The sequence below is a fragment of the Vicia villosa genome, linkage group LG7 (assembly GCF_029867415.1).
Source record: "Vicia villosa cultivar HV-30 ecotype Madison, WI linkage group LG7, Vvil1.0, whole genome shotgun sequence".
Classification (NCBI taxonomy): Eukaryota; Viridiplantae; Streptophyta; class Magnoliopsida; order Fabales; family Fabaceae; genus Vicia; species Vicia villosa.
Window position 1 is genome coordinate 95,399,430 of NC_081186.1, and position 24,022 is coordinate 95,423,451.

General features: G+C 37.8%; 3 protein-coding genes across 3 annotated transcripts; 2 read left to right on the top strand and 1 right to left on the bottom strand.

Annotated features, from left to right (window-relative positions):
* Positions 1-7,774: 7,774 nt before the first annotated feature.
* LOC131615972 (molybdopterin biosynthesis protein CNX1) lies at positions 7,775-15,761 on the top strand. The gene is made up of 13 exons (XM_058887175.1): positions 7,775-8,112; positions 8,213-8,339; positions 8,483-8,613; positions 9,336-9,437; positions 9,570-9,653; positions 9,938-10,165; positions 10,347-10,525; positions 10,609-10,713; positions 10,899-11,207; positions 13,731-13,888; positions 13,983-14,089; positions 15,251-15,307; positions 15,459-15,761. Exons 1-13 carry the CDS (start codon positions 7,960-7,962, stop codon positions 15,678-15,680), a joined length of 1,962 nt encoding a protein of 653 aa, XP_058743158.1. The 5' UTR covers positions 7,775-7,959; the 3' UTR covers positions 15,681-15,761.
* A 100-nt stretch (positions 15,762-15,861) lies between these two features.
* LOC131615973 (uncharacterized) lies at positions 15,862-17,358 on the bottom strand. The gene is made up of 2 exons (XM_058887176.1): positions 17,205-17,358; positions 15,862-16,886 (listed from the first exon to the last, which is right to left on the bottom strand). The coding sequence occupies exons 1-2, from the start codon at positions 17,305-17,307 to the stop codon at positions 16,042-16,044; spliced, it is 948 nt and encodes a 315-aa protein (XP_058743159.1). The 5' UTR covers positions 17,308-17,358; the 3' UTR covers positions 15,862-16,041.
* On the top strand, positions 17,350-23,373 carry LOC131615974 (protein MAIN-LIKE 1-like). Its single transcript, XM_058887177.1, has 3 exons — positions 17,350-21,597; positions 21,713-22,417; positions 22,548-23,373. Exons 1-2 carry the CDS (start codon positions 21,349-21,351, stop codon positions 22,376-22,378), a joined length of 915 nt encoding a protein of 304 aa, XP_058743160.1. The 5' UTR covers positions 17,350-21,348; the 3' UTR covers positions 22,379-22,417; positions 22,548-23,373.
* Positions 23,374-24,022: the final 649 nt, after the last annotated feature.

The window sequence follows — 24,022 nt, forward strand, 5'->3', positions numbered from 1 at the left end:
AGATGGTATGCTTTGAATGTGGCTAAATGGTTGCAAAATTAAAAAAAAAAGGGACCTTTAGGAAGGCATTCAAAAGTAACTAGAATCAATGATGGTTGAAGATCCATGCTTTTGGGATTGTTATATTACATATGCATGAAAATTGAAACAAGTGGATGCAAGTGGCAAGATAAAGGTTCGAGGATGGCTAGAAGTTGATCAAGGGTTCTGAATAATGTTTCAACATGGTAAAGAGAAACAAGGTGATTGATGGATAAAGTGACACCACAATGGTTTCAAGACAAGTTGAAAATTATTGAATTATGTCTTAAAACCTTAAGACGACAAAGAAAAAGAAAAATATTTCGAGATTGCGAAAATCTTAAAGCTGTAAAAACATCCAGGAAGTATGTGGAGCCTTATTTTACAGGTAATAGGTTTTTGTTTTAATGATGACAACTGTGAATAACTGTAGAAGATCATAAAAGAAATATAACATAAACATGATGACAACTGTGAAAAACAACATATATTTAACATAACAATGATACAACACGATTCAAGTATCAATTTCATGGAATCTCAAAAAAACCCCAAGCATGTCATAACCTAGAAATTGAAATCCCAAATCCTAATACATGTTACTACCCATTACATACATCATATATATTCCATAATCAAATGAAAACCCACCATTACCTTAGATGAAGTTCTCCTTCTAGAGTTTCCTCTTCTCTTCTTTTCTCTTCTCTTCTCTTCTCTTCTCTTCTCTTCTCTTCTTTTCTCCTCTTTTTTTCTTTTATTCACTACTCTTTCTAACTTCTAATTCACTTGTTTTGTTAAAACCCCAACTATACATAATTTTCTCACTAATGGACTTACTAAATCATGCTCCCACCTTTTCTTTTCCTAACATTAATATGAGGCCCAATTACTCATTCCATTATTTTCACGGCCAATAATCCAACACACATATAACACATATGTTCACAAAATCACACAATAATTACTTATTATATTATATAATAATTAATAAAATAAATAACTATAAAATAATTAATAAACGTTTTTTTAGTATTTTTTATCTTCAATTTAAATTCGGTTCGATTTCAATTTCAGTTTAGTTTATTTATCATATAATTTAGTTGTAGAACCGTTTGTATCATATAATTTAGTTCACTAGTCAAATATAACAATTCGAATATTCAATTAGTTTATTTTTAATTCAATTTCACCATTTTTTAAACCGTTCTCGTCATCATTGTTTGAGCGAAAAGAAAAAACTAAAATTTGAATTGAGGATTAAAAGTTTAAAAATATCATAGGAGATCAAAAGTGCTAAGTCAAAAACTTTTTTTTTTTTTTTTTTTTTTGATACTTTGGAGGGCCGAGGCCCAAAAAAACAAAGAAAACTACAAGGGGATAACCCTAGCAACACAATCAGGATTTTGATCCTTCTTCAAAGAATTAAGCATCCAAGTAGGCGCCATTTGATAGAATTTACTCGCACCAACCAGCTTTTTACCCTCCAGAGCAAGAGTGTGAGCACAATTATTCGCCTCTCTATAGATATGGTGAATTTCCACTTTATCAAATAACAGCATCTTCTCCCTAATATTCCTCACTAAGTTTCCCACCATTTTATTCCCACAGCTCCCGATAAGAATACAATTTGCAGCTTGTCTTGAATCAGTCTCAACTTCAATAATACGGTGACCAAGATCGAAAACCATAACTAAGCCATGATAAATACCCCACAATTCAGCCATCAAAGAGCTGCAATTACCAATGCCTTTGGCAAAGCCTCCTAGCCAAAACCCACTAGCATCACGAAGAATTCCTCCACAGCCCGCTAGACCATTACTATCTCGAGCACCATCTACATTCAGCTTCACCATAGTAGCCAAAGGAGCATGCCAATGAACCAGTACCTTCTCGTGGCACTGCATCATAACATTATGCTGAACAAGCATCGCTTTATTGTATTGATGCACTTTGTCTTCTATCACATCCTTCATCACCAGCGGTCTTTTGTAAGTTGTGTCATGAATTTCCATGTTCCTCCATTGCCAAAGAGCGTGACAGCTAGTGGCCCAAAGATTACACCACTCCGGTAAACCGACACTGTCACTGAATAAATTAAGCTGAAGCCATTGAGTCCAACCTGCACTGAAAAAAGAAACAGTTAGAGTAATGGGAATTATACTGTCCCACAGTTTTTTTGCCACCTTACAGTCACGGAGCACATGCAAACTAGTGTCCTTCACTGCACCACACAAGCGACAACCATCCACACCAAAACCAGCCATACTAATTCGATGATTAGTGAGTAAACGATCATGGTGGAGGATCCACATAAAGGATCTAACACGTTCCGGCACCTTCAAATTCCAAACACGAGACCAATCCTTACTCGCGGTATCCCCATCCGCACGAGTAAGCTCCTTATACATACTACTGATGGAGAAATTACCCTCCTCATCCGTAGCAAACACAAGACAATCATCACCATTCTCTTCCTTTGGCGGGACCATTGCAGCGATTTTATGCTTAACAAACTCAGGAAGCCAAGCCATAGTCTCCCAGTTCCACTCACTTTGGTCACGGGCAAGATCTTTGATGGAACAATTTTGAAGCTCCGCAGGGATACTGAGATTCAAATCCGCTAGAATCAAGCCTCTCTCAATCCAACAATGAGTCCACGGATTAACATTGGTACCTGCCCCAATTTTCCAAACACCTAAATCCGCAAGTTGCACCGCATTTTTTGATATAGCTTTCCATAAGGAGGAGTCCGATGCTTTCGCATGCAATGGCTCACCTCTCTTATCAACATTATACTTGCTGCGAAGAACACGACACCACAAATCCTCATCGTCATTAAGCAGTTTGCAACCTAATTTCATGAGACAAGTATCATTTATGATATTAAGATCTTTCAAGCCCAGCCCCCCATCACTTTTAGGACTTGTAATAGTATTCCAACTAACCGCATGGAATCTCCTTTTACTATCCGAATCACCCCAAATAAACCCTCTCTGAATCTTTTCAATCTCATGAATACAAGCTTTAGGAAGAGAATTTGTCATCATAGGATAAACCGGGATGGCTTCGATAACGCTCTTGGCTAATGTCACACGCCCCGCAAGAGAAAGATTACGAGCTTTCCAGCTTGACAATTTATTCGCTACTTGATCAACAACATATTGGAAGTCATACTTATTACAAGCTTTCCCTTTGAGAGGAATTCCTAAGTACTTGCCAAACTTTAGAGTTTCACGAAAACCGGATAGCAGCACAAGCTTTCTTCTCATACTTCTAGGGACATTTTCAGAAAAAAGAATATTAGTTTTTTCCATACTAACTTCCTGTCCTGACATGCTACAAAATTGACAAAGAATATCCTTCACACATTTTATTTGGACCTCATTAGCTTCTCCAAAGATGAGCAAATCGTCCGCAAACATGAGATGAGAAATGCTTGTACCATTCTTACCAATTTTAAACGGTTTCCATTGATTCTTTTGAATGGCATACTCAATCATATGTGTCAGCTTATCCATGCAGAGAACAAAGAGATAGGGCGATATAGGATCACCCTGACGGATTCCTCGATGCGGTCTGAAGAACTCATTCTTATTCCCGTTCCAATTAACATTTGTCTCAACACTCGAAACACCATGCATGATTACGTTAACTACAACCTTAGGAAGCTCTAACTCATCCAAAACTCTCCAAATAAATTCCCAATTAAGTTTATCATATGCTTTTGAGAGGTCAATCTTGATCGCAAAAAAACCTTTCCGACCTCTCTTTCTTTGCATGGAATGCATAATCTCCTTCGCTATAATGATGTTTTCATGAATTGATCTACCGGGAACAAATCCCGTTTGAAGAGGAGATACAAGATAAGGCATCAATGGCTTAAGTCTTGCAACTACCACCTTGCTAATAATCTTGTATAACGTGTTGCATAAGGAAATAGGGCGAAATTGGGTAACATTGGTTGGCTGCTCCACTTTGGGGATGAGACAAATATCAGTTTTGTTAATGTTCACCATAAGGCCAGGTTCTTTCCACACACTTTGTACAAACTTAATCAAGTCTGAACCAACTACCTTCCAAGATTTTTGATAAAAGCCGGGAGGAAAACCATCCGGGCCTGGGGCTTTCCACGGCTTCATCGAGAAAAGGGCGCGTTTGATCTCATCTCCACTAATATCTTCACCAAGAGACTGGATGTTGATCGTAGACAGCTTAGGAAAGCTCACCTCCGTCTGCCGCCACTTGCTCCAACCACTTGGACATGCAAAAAGATTCTTATAAAACGTAGTAACATGAGTCTTCAAGTCATCTTCATTACTAATCCAATTGCCAATAGAATCTTGCAGCATCACAATCTTGTTTCTCCTGCGTCTCGCTATAGTTTGAAGATGATAATAACGAGTGTTTCGATCACCATCCGCCAGCCATAAGGACCTGGATCTCTGAAACCACATAACTTCTTCCTTGTTCAAAATGTCACTTAATTCCCTCTGGAGCTTATTTTCGAGAATCCGCATACCGCCATAATTATCTTTTTGCTGCAGCTTTTGTTGAATCCCTTCTAACCTTCGAAGGATTCTTTGTTTGGCTAATTTAACCTGATCAAAGGTTTCCATCTTCCACACTTTAATTCCCGTTATCACATTATTAAGATTGCTGTCAAAAGAGTGATCATTCTTCCACACATCCTGGAGCATATTTTGATAAGATTCATGCATGAGCCATGCACTCTCAAATCTAAAAGATCTCTTATACTGAATTCGCTGGCTATCATCCAGAATAATGAGAATGGGATGATGATCTGAGAATTCTACGCGCACTAGCACCTTGACACTAGCATCCGGAAATTGCATTCTCCATTCATCGTTTGAAATTGCTTTATCAAGCTTCTCATAAATTCTTTGCCCACCATGGAACACAGGCCCCCTCCACGTAAATCTAGGACCACGCATTTCCAAGTTATTTAATTTGCAGCAATCCATTCTTTCTTTCATTCTTTGACATCTCTGGACTGACGCAGGCAACCCTCCCTTTTTATCCAATACAGAATCAAAATCATTGAAGTCGCCTGCAACCAACCAGCTTCCTCTCAAGCCACTAGCTATATCCTGCAACTCATCCCACAATATTTTCTTATTATTGTCATTAGGGCTAGCATATATCGCAGTAAACCACCAATCTTCATTTTGATCCATACTGACTTTGGAATGTATAAATTGATGGTTTATTTGACTAACTTGGATCCTGATATCATTAGATCTCCAAGCTAAAACAATACCTCCTGCATATCCCAAAATATCTGAATGTTCCATTTTGTCAAAGCCTAGCTTCATCAAAGATTTCTTTATACGAATCGGATCACATCTTGTCTCCAGTATTACGAGAACACTCGGATTGTTGTTATCCACATACTGCTTGCAATACCGAAAAAATGCCTTACTAGCAGCCCCTCTACAATTCCAACACATTACTTTGATATTTGTACACATCATCAAAACAAGGAGAAAAATAACCGAAACCTCGACCAAAGCTTAGCAGGGAGTTTCCTGCACAGTTTCCTCAGCCTCTCCTACGTGAACCACATCTGTAAGATCTGTGTCACCCTTGCCTACAACTTCCAGTGCAATGGCAGCACCACTAGGATATTGGAACAAAGTTCCTGGGCAAGAGTAGTCAGGTGGTTCATCTTGTTCAATAGCCTCTTCACCATCTGCATGAGAAGAATCCGATGCATGGGCCCCCCCTACAGCATCAGTATTACAAGAGATTACTGCCGTATCCACCAAACAATTAATCTTCTCCTTCTGATGCAAATTAAAAGTCCTGTAGTTTCCCTTTTCTTTAATCTCACCAGCCATAGCCTTTTCTAGAGTATACTCCACCCCTGATTTACTGATGCCACCAGACTTCTCCTTCAGTTGTATTCCTCCACGTGATGCTAGTGTGGCCTTTTTGTTTTTAGTTGCCCCTCTATGCATTTTATTCCCACTTCTTCTACTTTGAGGAATATCTGCCATTATCCTGGGCCCACTATTAATACCTAGTGATGTCAAAGAATTAATAATATCTTCATTATTATTAGTGCTAGTAGTAGCCACGTCAGCCTTTCTTTTTGGATTATTAACGTTAATAGTACTATCTATAATAATAGCATCATGATTTGGCCCCATAATAATATCTTTATGACTTCCCAAAACCTGTTGCTCCACATCATCATGTGTAATAATTTCCTCATTACCCTCCTGATATTCCTTTCCTAAAATATGAAATCGAGATCCTCCTCCATTAACTATGGCATTAATGGTCCCCTGAGCATTGTTCCTCCGGCCTTCCGCCGGTCTCCTCAACCGTTTCTGCTTTTGCACTACTTTCCATGGACCCTCTACCATCACACCACCACCGATTTTGTCTATGCCACCACCTTCACTAGCACCACGCATCACTCCCCCAATACTGCTGTTATCCCCTAACACATTCTTCCCTTTGACATTCGTGGGGCAATTTTCCTTATAGTGGCCATATCGACCACACGCCAAGCAAAGCAGATGCAAGCCCTCATACTCAATTTTATAGTTGCTTCCCTGAATCCTCAGCATGGCAAGGAGAGGTGACGCCAGATTAACTGTAACACAAATCCTAGCATATTTACCTCTCTCTTGCTTAATAGTAGTCTTGTCCACCTTAACCGTACGACCAATACGATCTCCAAAGACAGATAGCGCCCTAGTATCGTAGTATTCAATCGGAAGCCCTGAGATGCGCACCCACACAGCCACTTCATTGATGGTATCCGTTTCCGGATGAAAATTTGGTCTCCACTCCTTCACTGTAAGATAATGATCGTAAATAAACCACGGTCCATTTTCCATGGCCGCTTTTTTATCATCTTCATGAGAGAAGGCTACCAAGAAGTAATCATTGCCGAGATCAATGATAGTGATAATACCTTTACGAACCCACATTTGATTCAGCCTGTTCTCCAGAGCCTTAAAGCCTATACGTTTCCCCAACAGCTTAACTATTACGCCTCTCCTCCATGGTTTTTGAATACGTTTCACCTCCTTCTCCGAAAAAATGAAATTAGGGCATTCATAACCACCAATGAATTCTTCCTCCACTTGAATCTCCCCCCATTCATCCTCTTGATCTTCCATTTCAATCTGATCACAGCCTTTCTCCTCCACCATTACTTCTTCACATCTTCCAGTCATCACATCCCTAAAGGATACTCCTTTTTCGATCAATCCCCTCTCCCCTTCCTTCACTCTCTTCTTGCTTCTGTCCAACAGGTCAACTTCTGCCTTGCTTTTGGTCGTGATTGTCTCTGAGGTATTCCCCAGAGCCTTGCCGGAATCCGTGTTGTCAAAAAACCCTAGCAGAGGGTTTGAGTCCATCGATTGCTCTTAGTCTACTATAGATACTTTGCTTCTTTTGAACCATGGAATGAATTCTCATGTTAAGTACATTTCACTCTTCATGAATGTCTGATTTGCTTTCAAGTCAAAAACTTTTTTATATCAAGCAAAAACGTGAGAATAGGCACGTTAAAAATGTTTGTTATAGAAAATTAAACAAAAATATCTTTCAAGTAAATACTACCTCGGATTCAATGTATCTGGACAAGAAGGAATATCAAAATTAAAAAAAAAAAAACAAGGAAAAGAAGAGCAAACAGTGACTGCCAAACACAACAAATCTCCTGAAAATGGAGATGTTTTGGTACCCTAAATTTCCTGACTCCTGCACATCTGAAGAGACAACAACAGTCATCAATTTTTCTTTCCCTCCCCTGACACTCCTTTCAATTCACGTCTCTTCTTACCTTATGCAATAAATGAGAAAATAACTATACAAAAATAAAATAAAATAAATAGATAACAACAGTATCAGTATCGGTCACATTGGACGCTACCCAAAAAATAATCCATCAAAACAATGATCTCCGTAACTGACGCTCTCCAAACGGTTCTTAACGCCGCTAACCGTCTCTCTCCAATTTCCGTTTCACTTCACGACGCTCTTGGCAAGGTCTTAGCACAAGACATTCACGCTCCTGATCCTTTACCTCCTTACCCCGCTTCCACCAAGGTTTTTCAAAACCCTATCTCATTTCCCCTATTCTTATTTATTTCTCACTTAACTAACGTGTTGGCCCGGGCTTGGGCTTGGGCTTTTGGTGTTGGAACAGGACGGTTATGCGGTTATAGCTGCAGACGGGCCTGGTGAGTATCCGGTGATTGCTGAATCAAGAGCTGGTGACGATGCGGTTGGTGTCACCGTCGTTCCCGGAACTGTCGCTTATGTAACTACCGGAGGTTAGTTTAATTTTACTGTTCAATAGTCTTCACATTCGGTTTTAATTTTCATGATTGAAAGTGAAATTGGTTGCGATAGTTGAAGTTTGTTAAGCTAGGTATTATTAATAGTTGTGATTGGGATTGTGATTGTGTTGGTTCAGGGCCTATACCTGATGGTGCTGATGCGGTTGTTCAGGTTGAAGATACTGAAAAAGTCAACAATACTTCAGATCAGGCTGAAAGGGTCAAAATTTTGGTGAAAACCACACAAGGCAATGATATACGGCCAGTGGTGTGTATTTTGTTTATTATCACTTCTATAATATTGAGTTTATAAGTTATGAACCATATATAAGGACACCAGATACCACACCAGTAACAATGGACTCAAATGTGTGTTTGCGTCGTGTTAGTATTATGATATTAGTGTGTGTTTTGATTGGCGTGGACAAAATTGTTTTTGACAGAATTGAGTTTGGCAGAATTGATTTTAACATAATTGAGTTTAGTAGAATTGATTTATGTTTGGATACATTTTTGTAAAAGTAAGTTGAACAACAAATTTCAGTGTAAAAACCACGTTTAAACTCAAAAGCTACAAATTCTAGCTTCAGTAGAATCAATTTTGAAGGCAAAATCAATTGTACTTTAGAAGAACCAAACACTTCAAAATCACTTCAGAATCAATTCTACACCTTTAGAATTGCTTTTGGCTCTTCCAGAAGCCAAACCAAACATGCTATTAATCATATACCCTAAATATTATTCACTACCATACAACCAACATTTTAGGGTTTGGAGTCACATGTTTTATGTTATAGGGTTTAGAGTTTAGAGCTATTTACCATGTCTATAAGTTATGTTATATAATCACGCGTGACAACATTAACGGCGGTTCATTCTTCATTAATGCAATGTTCTTTTTTATGTGTATTATAATTATAATGTGGATATTTTGATGTACTTGGTGGTCTGTATAATTTTGTGGTTCATCCAAAAAATATTCATTGACAGGGGGTTGATATTGAGAAAGATAAAGTGGTCTTAACATCTGGAGAAATATTAGGTGCTTCTGAGATTGGCTTGCTTGCTACAGTTGGTGTGACAACAGTAAAGGTATTTTGTTTAGAGAGTTTCTTGAATCTATAGATGATCTAGTTTCTTCCATGATGGAACTTGGGTTCTACTGCTCAGAGGCACTTGCATGTGCTCTTCTATATTTATGTTTGAAATTTTTTGTTGATGCAGGTGTATCCTACTCCAACTGTTGCCGTTCTTTCTACCGGTGATGAGCTTGTAGAGCCATCTACTGGGCATTTGGGTCGTGGTCAGGTATTGTTATGGAAGACTAGCACATGTCAGATGAGTTCATTAAATTTTTGTGAAGATGCTTAGCAGGAACAATAATGTTATAGTTATTAGGAATTTGAATATGAATTTCTTACTATGTATATGTATGTATTGTTCAGAATTTGGTGCACAACATTTTACTTATTTTACCGTGCTACTCAACTAACCATTTGTTGGCCATATATTTGAATGTGGATGTAGTTTATAGGATTTACTTGGTAAATGTAATTAAAACAAACATAAGCTAATACATAGATCCTATGCAGATTAGGGACTCTAATCGTGCCATGCTTCTGGCAGCCGCAGTACAACATCAGTGCAAAGTTGTGGACCTTGGTATTGCTAAGGATGATGAAGATTGCCAAGGAAAGATCTTGGATAAGGCTTTTGCTTCTGGAATTGACATTCTCATAAGTTCAGGAGGTGTTTCGATGGGAGACAAAGATTTTATTAGGCCTTTGCTTGAAAAGCGAGGAAAAGTTCATTTCGATAAGGTTATGTTACAATTTTATTTGATTCTTATCAGTTTTCTGGCGATCCTGTAATTTGGTCTGGTGGTGCAAAGTGTATGTTGTCTTTATGTAGTTGTAGAACTAGTAAAATTTTGTCGAATGCTTTGGTGGGTGTGATTTTATTAATCATGTTAATCTTAACTCAAGATTATCTATCTTTCAGGTGTGTATTAAACCAGGCAAGCCATTTACTTTTGCAGAGATTAGTGCTCAATCAACAGAAAGTAAAATTCTAGCTTTTGGGCTACCAGGAAATCCTGCCAGCTCTTCAGTATGCTTTCATCTTTTTGTGGTCCCTGCTATACGCCATCTCGCAGGATGGACAAATCCTCATCATCCGAGGTTACTTAAACTTCTAAAGCACACTTCTTGTTGAGATGTCATACTTGCTTTCTCTAGGATTTCATTCATTCATTTCTGTGCAGGGTGCAAGCTCGGCTTCAACGGCCCATTAAGACAGATCAATTTAGACCAGAATATCATCGTGCCACCGTTATATGGACTCACAATGATGGAACAGGCAGCCCTGGGTAGGTTAATGATGAATTGCATTATCGTGGTTTTAGTCAGAAATATGTATGTACAAATATTTTCTTTATGGCACGTATTTTTTTGGGAGGTGTATTTACTTGTTTTCCAGAGGCGTAATTGCTATGCCTATATTTGACCGGGTTTCATTGATGAACAAGCGTTATTTGTTGCCAATGAATTTCAGTTTTGTTGCCGAAAGCACTGGTCATCAGAGGAGTAGTCGACTACTTAGCATGAAGTCAGCTAATGCCTTGATGGAGTTTCCAGCAACAGGCCGTGTTATATCTGCTGGGACCCCAGTGGCAGCTATCATGATTTCCAACCTAAAACCTGTGAGTTTTGACAAGAATCATACATCATCAGACTCAACCTCTACTTTGCCTGGAATTAAACCAGATAAAATAACTACAGATTCTTCTGGGGGTGTTGACCTCAGAGTGGCTATTCTTACAGTAAGTGACACAGTTGCTGCAGGGGCTGGCCCAGATCGAAGGTATTGTTGACTTTCGTTTTATATTTTATTATCTGGATTTGCGCAAAGAAACATGCACAGTGAGGAAGATCAGGACTAGGCATTTTTGTAACACATTTGGATTTCATTGTTAAACAAAGTGAGAGCATTATTTTTTTTGTGGTTTTAAACCAATTTTATGAGGAATATTTAAAAGCTAAAACACTAGTTTTTGCACTTTCCACATGAAGCAACTTCTAGGTGCTTCTAATTCACCAGACATTTTTTTTATGAAACAAACTGGTAAATTACATGATTTAAAAAAAATGTAACGGGCTATTGGCCATCTTCAACATATTTATTCTTGTCTTACTAGGCTAGCTATGAGTTTTTGTTGTTACTTGTTAATTGGGTGCATCTAGTGTACTCCAAATCAAAGAAAACATTTCTGTGCATGCTAGAGGAATGGAGCAACAGTGTCTGTTCTCAATAAAGTTAGATCTGGTATTGTCATAGTTAAGTCATCTTCTTCCCAGTTGGATAAGGCTGAATGGCATCTAGATACACCTCTTTTAATCATTATTTGAAAGAGGTCACAAAGTTGATGTCAAACTAAAGAGCAAACTTGATATTAGTCAATGCCAAAAGGGGCATTGGTTGTATTGAGTGTTCTGCAACAGTTTCGAAGTTTTAGCTTTAGAAGATACGGATTTCTGTTTAGGTTCTTCTGTTTTAGGTGTGGATCTATTTTATTTAAAAATCAGCCAGCCTTATTCACATGATATCAGCTTAGATTTCATATTATTGAATTTCCACTTATCTTACGTGTTGCGCTTGAGGTTTGTCGGTGTTTTATGCATCTAAGAGGACTTTACTTTCCTCTTATATCTTGTTTATTCTTCATTTTCTCTCTTTTTAAAACTGCCTGTTTGCCCATTATTGCTTTACAAGTTTCCCATTATTGAGAGCTGGAAAGTCTTTTACCAAAATTTACACATCATCATGGAAGAAAGGACAAATTTGCTCACAATAAGAAAAAAATGTTTCACTGAGCAAGTTGCTCTACACCCCAGAAACAGTCTCTTAGTCATCATAGGGTTAGGCATTCTTTCTTTTAGTTTTCTATTTGAGCATTTTACTAGATTTCAAACTCGTAACCTTTTATGCTGAAACTTTCGGTTTCAAGTTGATTAATTAGGAAGAAATTTATTCTAGCAAGCTCTTAGAGCTCAAGGATGATGGCCCATGGTCTTCATTTGTGAATTTTTGGCATTTATTAAAGTGCATTTATTACTGCATTCTTTCTCAATAAAGCTAGATCTGGGTATGATATCTCATATACTACAGCATTTGTATGTTATTGAAAAAGTTATATCATCTGGTGTTGTCATAATTGTTAAATCATTTTCCCAGTTGGATAAGGCTGAATGGCATCTAGATACACCTCTTTTAATCATTATTTGAAAGAGGTCACAAAGTTGATGCCAAAGTAAAGAGCAAACTTTATATTAGCCAATGCCAAAAGGGGCATTGGATATACAGAATGTTCTGCAACAGTCTCGAAGTTGGATCTTTAGAAGTTACAAATTTCTCTCTAGTTTCTTCTGTTTTTGGTGTGGAACTATTGACTTTAAAAAACAGCCTTGTCTACTTGGTATCAACTTAGGCTTCATATTATTGAATTCCCACTTATCTTATGTGTAACACTTGAGGTTTGTCAGTGTTTCATTCATGTAATAGGACTGTACTTTTTTCTATACCTTATTTATTCTTCATTTTCTCTCTTTCTTAAACTGCCTGTTTGCCCATTATTGCTTTGAGAGGTATAAAATCTTTTACCAAAATTTACACATTATCATAAAAAGAAATGATAGATTCAATCACAATAAGAAAAAATGATTCACTGAGCAAGTGACTCTATCCCCTAGAAATGGTCTCTCAGTCATCCTTGGGTTAGGCATTTTTTCTTTTAATTTTCTATTTGGGCATGTTACTAGATTTCAAAGTTGTAAGCCTTTTTGTTGGAAATCTTGATTTCAAGTTGAGTCATTAGAAAAAAAATTATGCAAGCAAACTCAGAGCTCAAGGATGATGGCCTGTAGTCTTTATTTTGTGAATTTTCTGCATTTATTTAAGTGAAATCCTCTGAAGATTTCCCCAAACCGAAGTTAGTTGAAATGGGATCGAATGGAATAGACAGATTCTGGAAGTTTAGTAGTATTTTTGCCTTCTGTGGCATGATAGTGATAGTTATTTTGATTGGAGTTATCTGATTACCTAAGGACAAGTTTACAAAGTAAAAAAAATGTCATGATGCTTGTTTGCCAATGTTTTAAAATCCTAACTGAATATCAAACTAGCAAGATCTCTGTGTCATGGGTTTGATTAGTTCAACTAGTTATAATTTTGGTCAAACCATAACTGAGCTAAACAATATAATATGGAGTAGTTGAACAAGATACACAGATGGTTCATGTTTTGATTGGTTCAACCGGACAGTCCAAGCTTGTTTTTAAATAGTTGACATTAACTTCAAAGTTTGCTGACTCCTTTACAACTAAACAGTGGTCCAAGGGCAGTTTCTGTTGTTAATTCTTCTTCAGAAAGGCTAGGAGGTGCCCGGGTTGTAGCAACTTCTGTTGTTCCAGATGATGTGGCAAAAATTCAGGACATTCTTAGAAGATGGAGCGATGACGAACAAATGGATCTTATAATTACTCTAGGTACATTTCTATGTAACCTATCAGTTTTTCTAAAGAGCAAAACTTGTAGTTGTGTTGAGTTGACTTCCATTGTTTTTTGGCTTTGCCAATCAAGGTGGGACTGGCTTTACCTCACGAGATGTAACACCGGAAGCTACAAAAGAGTTGATTGAAAAAGAAACACCTGGTCTTTTATACGTAATGATGCAAGAGAGTTTAAAGGTATGAGCAGCTATGCTTATGTTAGTCACCTTAGAAATAATAGTTAGATAGTTGTAGTATGGTGTGGTTTCTCATGATCTTACTTTCAAATTTTTTAACACGTTTTTATTTTCTAAATTAATGTTCAAAGAACTGTACCAGACTGATTAGTTGTGCTGGTCAGCCGGCTATCAATTTTTATCATTATGTCTATGTGATTTCAAAAAAGAAGCCTGTAAATTTAGAGTAATGCTACTTTTGCAAACTGTTATTTGCAAGCTCCTTGCAATTGGACGTGAAGTGATAACTAAAACACATTCATTTGATGATAAGTAAAAAATGATTTAAGACCAATTTGTTTATGTTTTGAAAAAAAATGATTTTTTTTAGTGTTTCATATTTTTGTTTTAAAAAAAGTTACCAAGAATTAAAAAAAAAGCTTCAATTGAAAAATTGGGTTAAATGGTTTTTCTTAAATGTTATTTTAGGTATTTCATCATTTTACTAAAACTTTTTTGTATATCAAAATTTCAAAAAATCGTTTAAATTTGAAGCTATTTTGAATCATTTCATAAAAACTACTATAACTTTTTTGTATATCAAAATTTCAAAAAATCGCTTAAATTTGAAGCTATTTTGAATCTTTTCATAAAAACTAACTTTTTTGTATATCAAAATTTCAAAAAACCGCTTAGATTTGAAGCTATTTTGAATCTTTTCATAAAAAATATTTTTGAGATATATCTTTATGAAAAATTATGTAATTTTGACTATGCTTTAATCTTCAATAAAGTATATTTATGTTATTGGATATTTAACTTTTTTTTTTTATTAAAATCATTTTAAAAAATACAAAGAAAAAAAATCTATTTTTCTAAATATAAAACAAAGGGTCCTTAGTCAGGAGCTTTTGTATAAAAGTTTATTCAAGTAGAATTATAATTTATGTTTTGTTTAAAGTAAGACCAGCCTTTTATTTTCTTTATTTGATCTTCAGTATTTTGAATTGATGCAATTTTATGCATGCTTAAGCTTAATTTTGTTGATATGACATGCATTCTCTTTCCTGCTTCTCAGATAAGTTTGGATTTGCTATTTGCTGATTTTTGAAAGTTACAACAGATTTAGTACATTTTCCAATGATATGTAATTCTCTTGTGCCTTGTTTCTTGGCAAAAATAGGTGACTCCCTCGGCAATGCTTTCACGCTCTGCAGCTGGAATCAGAGGATCCACCTTGGTAAGACAAAAACACAAAATTCTATGTCTACTTTGATAGTATAATGAATGGAAGCTGAGCTTCGGCTCAAAACACAATTTTCCCATCAGTTTATTGATACATTTGTAATAGCTTTGTGACTAAGTTATGGCTTTGATATGTCAATATTCAGATCATTAACATGCCGGGAAACCCAAATGCCGTTGCTGAATGTATGGAAGCTTTATTGCCAGCACTTAAGCACGGTCTTAAGCAGCTCAGGGGAGACAAGAGAGAGAAACATCCTCGACACATTCCTCACGCTAAAGCAGTTCCTACTGATATTTGGGAACAGAGTTATTTGTCAGCCACTGATGGTGGGGGCTCTGAGGTTTCTTGTTCCTGTTGTAAGTAAATTTGATTCTATTTTGTCATGTGCTTCCCTTTTTGCCCCCAAGTATCTTTAGAGTGAATCGGCTATGTTTATTATTTTCTATCTGATGATGAGTGGAATGGATGAGATGAAATAAACAAAATGTGATAAAATTACCTTGAATATTTAATATTGTAATAAAATGACAATTGAGCTATTGGAATAAAAGAGAATATAAATATTTATTTATGAAATATAGAATATATCTACATGACAATTGAGCTGAAATACAGTTGGCAGAGTCCAAACTATATGTGAAATTTTATTCTTTTATTGGATATATGCATTTAAACACAAATGAAAATGAAAATAAGGTAATGCAATGTTCATAAATATTACTACATCAATTAGGAAATAGTAGCTTATCTTCGAAGCTGAATTCTCCCTGAGATGATCCAAATGTATTTCTATAATAAAGCCCAATTCCCACAACCAATAAGATTAGCATGACCCAGGCGACCAATTTCTTCCATTTCTTAAGACCTCTGGTCGAATCTCCAAGGGCCTCATTTTCATTTTCATCCTGATTAGAGAGAGCCTTAGGGAGAGTGAAATCTACAAGCCTGGTTTTGGCTCTTGCAACAGACTTTGCAGCTTTGGTTTTAGGAACTTTAGAGGTTTCTGCATCTGTTTTTTCAGTTGAGCCATTAGTCTTCACTTTCTCAGCCACTTTGTCCATGCTAGCTTCTGTTTCTGTTTTGCTCTTTTCAGTTATTGAGTCCTTCTCCTTGTGTGGCAGTGTATTTTGATCAGAGACTTCATCAGTCTTTGTTTCTGCTTTCTCTTCTTTTCCCTCTTGAGCACCCTCTTGCTCATCAGCCTTTTGTGATGTTTCCTTTGGCCCTTGAGCTTCTTCTGGTGGGTTTGTTGTCGTTTCATTTGTTTCTTTTTTCTCATCTTTAGCTTTTGCAGTACCCTCTTGAGGACCCTTTTGCTCATCAGCCTTTTGTGATGGTTCCTTTGGCGTTGGAGTATTTTCTGGTTCCTCAGGCTTAGTAAGTTTGGCAAATTTGACAGTTAACTTGCCACCCTCAAATGTTGCAGTCACGCTGTCCGTGTCATAATCAGAAGGAACAGGAAATTCTAATTTAAAACGAAGCCATCTATTTTGAAAGGCATGTCGTTCGCCCATCAGCCTTAGGGCAGGTTTTGAGGTCACCTGAACCTTCATTTGTTCCCTTCTAAATCCTGCATGTTTAAAACTTGAAAGTATATTAAATATATTTTTCGGATGTAAAAATTAATGCACCTGCAAATCAATGAAAAGCTAAATTTTTAGATCTGGAAAATAGTTGTCTCGTGTGACCTTGTTTCGGTAAACAATTCATACTATTTAGGATAAAATCATCGTTATTTTAGCTTGTTTACACTTAGATTTATTAAACTGTATTATGATAACATGATTTTGGCCAGTACCGTGATCTATTAGTATATGGTAATAACATTTTAATAAATGTGTTATAAAATTCTAAGATTTTTTCTTTGAAAACTTGAAATAACGTTTACCTGGTAGTGAAACTGTGAAGCGCCCATTGTATTTATCCCATTCATGAGATGGTTCAAAGTCTTCATAGACACGATTAGCTTCTGTCTGTCTCATGGTATCCATTATATCTCTTTTGCTTTAATGTATGTTTGCCTCTGAGTAATTGAATTGGTCATGGCATGATGTTCCTTTTATACTCAATTGAGTTTATGAGAAACGTATTAAGCATGCATTTTACAAGTATTATATTTCTGTTTATTTGGTTTATTACTTTCTTTTCGTGCAAACATTATGTTATTTCTGTTTATGACTTTTGTCTGTCTGGTGGAACAAGAAAAAGTAATATGCTTTGGTAACAAATGAGGTGACCTCGTATATTGGTAATGCTAAAACCTGAAACTACTCTTTTTTGTTTGTTCTTACTGCTATTCTTTTTAGCGACAAACTAGTCTAAAGGTTTTGTCTTCAGCTCAAGACATGTTTTCATTTTTAGTCCTTAAAAAATCTTGTAGTTTAAAGTGGATTCAATAACTGAACTAAACCAATCAAACCTGCATTCTTTTGGTTCGGGTATCTGTTTATCATCATACAAAATTGATCGTCCAAAATCTGAATCAAGCTATTATAGTTTATTGTTACTTTTTTTTATTTGATATTATAGTAGTTTTATGTTAGTACTAATGTGTTTTTAGTTAATATACATATTAGTTTGGGTATTTATTTAATAGTATATAAAATCTATATTGTATTTAAGAAGGTTGATTTGTTATAGATTTAAAAAATAAATTGATTAAAATTTTAAAAATGTAAACCTGATTGAACTAAATCAAATCAACTTGATCTTCATTGGCTTTATTCAAATTTTCCGAGGAAAGTTTTAAAAATTGATTTTTGAGTTGTAAAATTAGACAAGACTAAACTTATAAGATTTCCTAACGAGTTGACCGACCTCAAGGGATTTCGTCATGTATTTGGTGTCATGCATGCAAGGATGTGACACTCTATAAAATCATTTTACGTAGTCGTATACCGTACTCCATGGACGAAGATCTGACACACAACATACATCCTCTAGGACCAAACGTTCATAGTATGCTACCAAAATTTCATCAACATACCTGCGGAGGACATTGACAGGAGAAGCAACGACTGGGTCTCAGGATATATCCTAGATAATACCTAAACTAACACAAGACTCGCTCAGGTAGATTGGGGGGGGGGGGGGTTACATCCAACCTTCTAAAGTACAAAGATATCACCTTCAAGAGTTGTGTCTCATGGTGATCGGCGTATGACATGCGACAAGTATCATCTGACACGATACCATCAAGAACAACTCAGAATGAGTCGATCGCCTGATTCCCTCGAAGCTGGATGATCGAGCACGAACATGGAAAAGCCTCAAAGTAGTCTTCTACATATGCCCTGTTGGTGAAACATGGAAAATACTGGTGGTTCTATGTCTAAAAATGGTTTAGATGAAATATTAGTAACAATGCAACACAAGTATTCTGACATTAATATTGATAAAGATGAAAAAAAATTATCATAAATAGACAGTTTCCTGTCAGTTGTCGAGTCTTCCATATACTACCCTCAACTAATTTGGAGTAGAAGTACACCAAAAAAGAGACTTCCCAGTTGTGAAACCTCTTCAAGTTAATGAAATATCTGAGGTAGACAACATCGACTAGATGACACTTTTATTCACAAAAATGGACGTGTCGACCAAAACTAAGAGGTATGATCTCAATGCACCTACTATATAGTATGCAACTTGTGCATCATCACCATCATCATCCAGAGCTAGAGCCATGTGGTTTTCACACAGATCCACTAGGAATGAAAATCTAGCATGACATCCTCTAGTGTCATCCATCTTCTGTTAGGCTTTTCTCGAGCTAGCTCCCAAATATGTCGCCATCATGTCTAGTGCTTTAACTCTGCTGGTTATGGAGTAGTTTTATAATTTTCCCTAGATCGAAAGATGTAGGAGACATAATACATCATCAAGTATGATGGACATCTCACAAATAAGTGAAATGATGACGTATCAGCGTGACATCTCCACAAAAGTAGACAATAAGTCATGATTAACATATCCATATTTAGTCATGCAACCTAGATAAATGCATAACATTTAGGAACCACGACTCATCAGGTTGTGTCAACTTTACAACCTTCTACCTTGGTTGACACATTTTAACGTATCATGATACTGGTAAAAAACACAATACATCCATCATCAATCAATTAAAATATTATAACATAGATATTTTAAAAAGTAATTAAAGATGTATGTTACCTCTCCTTTTCATACGTGCCTAACATCATGGTCTAGATACAAAGGAAGTAGTGAAAGGTCTGAGGGACCTTCTAGGAAACCATCATGCGTAACAACATCCGTTGTATCTCGAGCAACAAGAGCTTTTGGGGCAGGAGAGGCTTCTAGGACATTAGGGAACACATGAATCTGGGAAGACGATGTTGGATACACATGAACTTGGGAAGACGATCCATCATAATCAAAAGAAGTCTCTCCAACTGCAGGTCGCACGGGTCTAGCTATTTTCTTGCGAATAGAAGCATGTTGGGCCAGTCTACCATGTCTCAGTCTTTCCTGGTTGTCAAACATTTTTCCTGCAATCAAACAAGCAAAGCAGAGAGATGCCATAATAAAATTCAGAAACAAGTACAAAAAGAAACAAACCAAAAATCAGATAATAGGCTATTTCAAAAATCTTCAGACAAAGGGTTCGAATTTTGAAATCCAGCATGCACTAGAATAGAAAAACAAACTAAAGAACAAAGCATGCACGGAATCTAAGCTCCACTCTTCGAAAATTCAAAGCAACGCAGTTCGGGACAAACACATATGGCATATCTATAGTATTTAAGTCTAAAATATCATACTTATAAACTATTTAGGTAATATATGCATGTGAAATCAAAAAAGAAAAGGGAATGAGCAACTTACCAAATCAATGTTCAATACATGCAATGTAGTGGAGTATAGTTATGATAAGATTCAATGAAAGATATATAAGCTCCAAGAATACTTGAAAATAAGGAGAACAAGCTCTGTAAATGTAAATGAGGAGAAACTCTCTATTTTTTGTTTTGTTTTTGCTCTTTTGCAGAAATGAAAATGAGAAGGGAGAAAGAAAAGTACGAGTTTACTTAATTAGAAGCGTCCAGATTCCAATATCCAGACTTTGAAATTTGTAGTAATTTTGAATTGTGTGGTCTTGAGATTGGTTACGAATGTGATGTGTTAGGTGTGATCGGTGTTTGATTTGTATACTTTACTATATAGATTTCCAAGTCCATAATTTTTTAAGGAAATTTCTTTATAGACCTCCCAACCTTCTAGGTCACCTCTGGTGAAAAACCACATATATCCCTGACTTCGGAAATGCATTTACGAAATGTAAGAAAAAGGTGTTTTCGGAGATGCATCTCCGAAAGCGCCTTTTTTTTTAAAAATTTGTCTTATTTCGGAAATGCATTTCCGAAAACACCAGTTCGGAAGTGCATTTCCGAAATACTGCGCGTTTTGTAGATTTAGCAAAACAACCCCCTCCCCCCAAATCATTTGCCCTAAACCAATATCAAACTCAACCCCTCTGAGATTTTCTGCAAACCCACTTCCAAGGCTGCATCAAAGGCTCCAATCACCTTGCTATACTACATTCAAAAGCTCTCGAATCACTTCAATTTGTAAGTTTTATAATTGTTAGATCCATATTTCAAATGAATGTTAGGGTTGTTTTCAATTGCATAAATGATATAGGGGTAGGTTGTTAGTAGTATTTAGGTTGTTAGAAGCATTACAAGTTGTTTTGAAGTTGGATTTTGGGGTCTGCCATGGAAGTTGCAGAAAACTTCCTCGGAGGGGTGTTTCGGAAGTTCATTTCCGAAAACACCTCCATTCCTAGTTTCGGAAATGAACTTCCGAATTGTATCAGAAGTGCAATTTTTTTTTAGTTCTTTATGTTGTCTCGCATAATAATTGATTTCATTTGTTTTCAGGAACATGTCAGACAACCAAGCACGCATCAGACAAGGTAGAGAGACCCAAACTGCGTCGGCTAGACGCGAGCGGGCGGCGGCGCAGCTGGCGTCGACACGGGACGGGGACGACGTGTGCGAGTTCCCGTGGAGATGGACGAGGGTACCTCTGCATCTGAATCGAGGAGTCGTCTGGCTCGGGTATCTTCTTCCCGCCAGCGAGAGGAGGAGGAGGTATCGGAGGTGGCAGTGTCATACCACGAGGCGGAGGAGGTACCGGATGTTGACCCTCCACTCGGGGAGGAGGATGAGCAGGAGGGGGGCTACCCGGGAGGCCCCAGTGACACTTCCGTGCTGATATCCTACCGCGAGCACGTCGCTCGGCCTATCTGGGAGGGAGAGGTATTTTTTATAATTTGCCCGACTACATTATTTAACCGTTTATAATTTAGACGTTTATTCAATATTTTCTTAACGGTCTATTTAACATACTTTTTTATTTGTTTTTTTGTAACAGGAGAGAGAGCCGTTGAAAATGGTGAATCACGGCCGGAAGGTTTTCAGTCTGTTTAAACCGATTGCCGAGTGGTTTAACGACGCTGTGAGAGGTTCATGGCTTAGTGGGCTCTGCATGACAGGGTATTCCACCATCAGCCACGACATGCAGGGGACCTTTGTGGAGCGGTGGCACAAGGAGACATCTTTTTTCCACTTGCCGGTTGGGGAGATGACGATCACCTTGCATGATGTGCAGTGTCTTCTCCACCTGCCGATCAGGGGGGCGCTGTTGACCCACTCCCGGATCCAGAGGATCGAAGCCAGTGAGTGGATGACGCTCTATTTGGGTATGGATCCCGAAGCTGCTGACTACGAGTGCATCACGACATCTGGGCCTCATATCCGGTTCACCACACTGAGTCGTTATTTCGAGCACCACCTGGTTGCGGCGGCCGATGCCGAGGATGCGGGTGACGACCTATTTACACATTATCACCGTGGCTGCGCTCTCCGGTGCTGGTACATGCATGTGGTAGGCGCTGCGATCTTTGTGGACAAGAGTGCGAGGTACGTCGACGTGACCTACCTCCGCTACTTCATGGACTTGACCACCGTTCACCAGTGGAACTGGGGGGCAGCTACTCTGGCATACCTATACCAGAAGCTGAATGAGGCCTCCAACTAGAGGACGAGGCAGTTGACCGGATCCTGCACACTACTCACGGTACGTTTCATTTTAATTGTTTCGTATTTATTTATGTTTCGTATTTGTGTTTCGTATTTACTTATGTTTCGTATTTATTTATGTTTCGTATTTACTTACGGTACGTTACATTATCGTGTTTGTGTTTCAGAGCTGGATCATCTCTTACTTCTCCTGGATCCACGGCTTTCACATTGATCCTGAGTACGTTGACGCCATGCCCAGGGCCGCCAGATACGTTCTCCAGAGGGGGAACAATGCGGTGGGAGCATACCGTGGGTACCTGGACCGCACGATGCACGATGACGTCACCTGGAGGCTATTCAGCGACTACACTCAGGTTGTCCCCTTTGACGGCATATCTTTGTATTCTGGCTGGTTGGCATGCGGGACCAACATCACGGTCCGATATCTCCCTGAGCGGTGCATGCGGCAGTTCAGATTTGTGCAGATGATACCCAGGTCACCTTTTGAGGCTGCTCCCGACACAGTGACCAGAGTGCAGCTCACTGCCATATTTGAGGATTGGGAGAATCATGTGGTACCGGAGGAGTATCGTCGCATTCGGGTTACCCAGGACTGGCACAGTGTGGAGGGGTACGTCACATGGTTCTACCGGGTGTCACATCCTCTGCTGACACCCGACGCTCCCGGCGCTCCTAGGCCAGCACACGAGGAGATCCTGGAGAACCAGCAGGCCGAGGATGACCACACCATTGATCTCCTGCCGATCTGTCAGCGGATAGAGATGCTTGGGCGGGACGCGTTGGATCGAGGTGTCGTTCATCGGGGCGGTCCAGAGGCAGTCGCCGTGATGGAGATGATTGTCACTGATGCAGGCCGTGCGGCGGCATACAGGCGGCAGAGGAGGTCTCAGGGAGAGAGGGTTAGGCATACCCAGTAGTGGTCGGGTTTATTATTTTTTTTGTTTTCGGATTGTATCTTTCGTACACCATTATTATTTGGATTTGGATCGGATCGGCTTGTATATATTACTATTTTTATCATATTAGTATATTAGTATTTTCTGTTTATATATCGCTTATTTTATTTGCCGTCTTCCTTTAATTAAAAATACGAGGCTGTTTCCAAAAACATAAAAAAAAACACAGTTTCTGCATAATTCGGAAGTTCATTTCCGAAACCCCCAAAATCTGAAAAAAGGTGTTTTCGGAAGTGCATCTCCGAAAACACCCCCCATTTGGTGTTTTCGGAGATGCACTTCCGAAGTCTTAGAAAATTTTAAAAAAAAAAATACTTCGGAAGTTCATTTCCGAAGCCGGGATAAAATGGGGTTTTCGCTGGGGGTGACCCCATAGGGAGGTGGGTAAAGAAATTTTCTTTTTAATATCTAGTTTTGGCGTTTTTCAAAGATAACTTATATTCAGATTTTAAAATCTGAATTTGAAAAATATTTTTGAAATTTCAGAGAATGTGTGAGTAACTCATTAAATGCCTTAAATGCATTGAACAATTCTTTAATTTTTGGACACTTTACAACATTTAAACTTAGACGTAATATTTTTGAATTATGCATCTAATCTAGAGGATATATGGATGTTATATTAGGACGGTGTTTAAAAATTTAATATTGCCTATACTAAAAAATTGTAATGTTGAAACGCC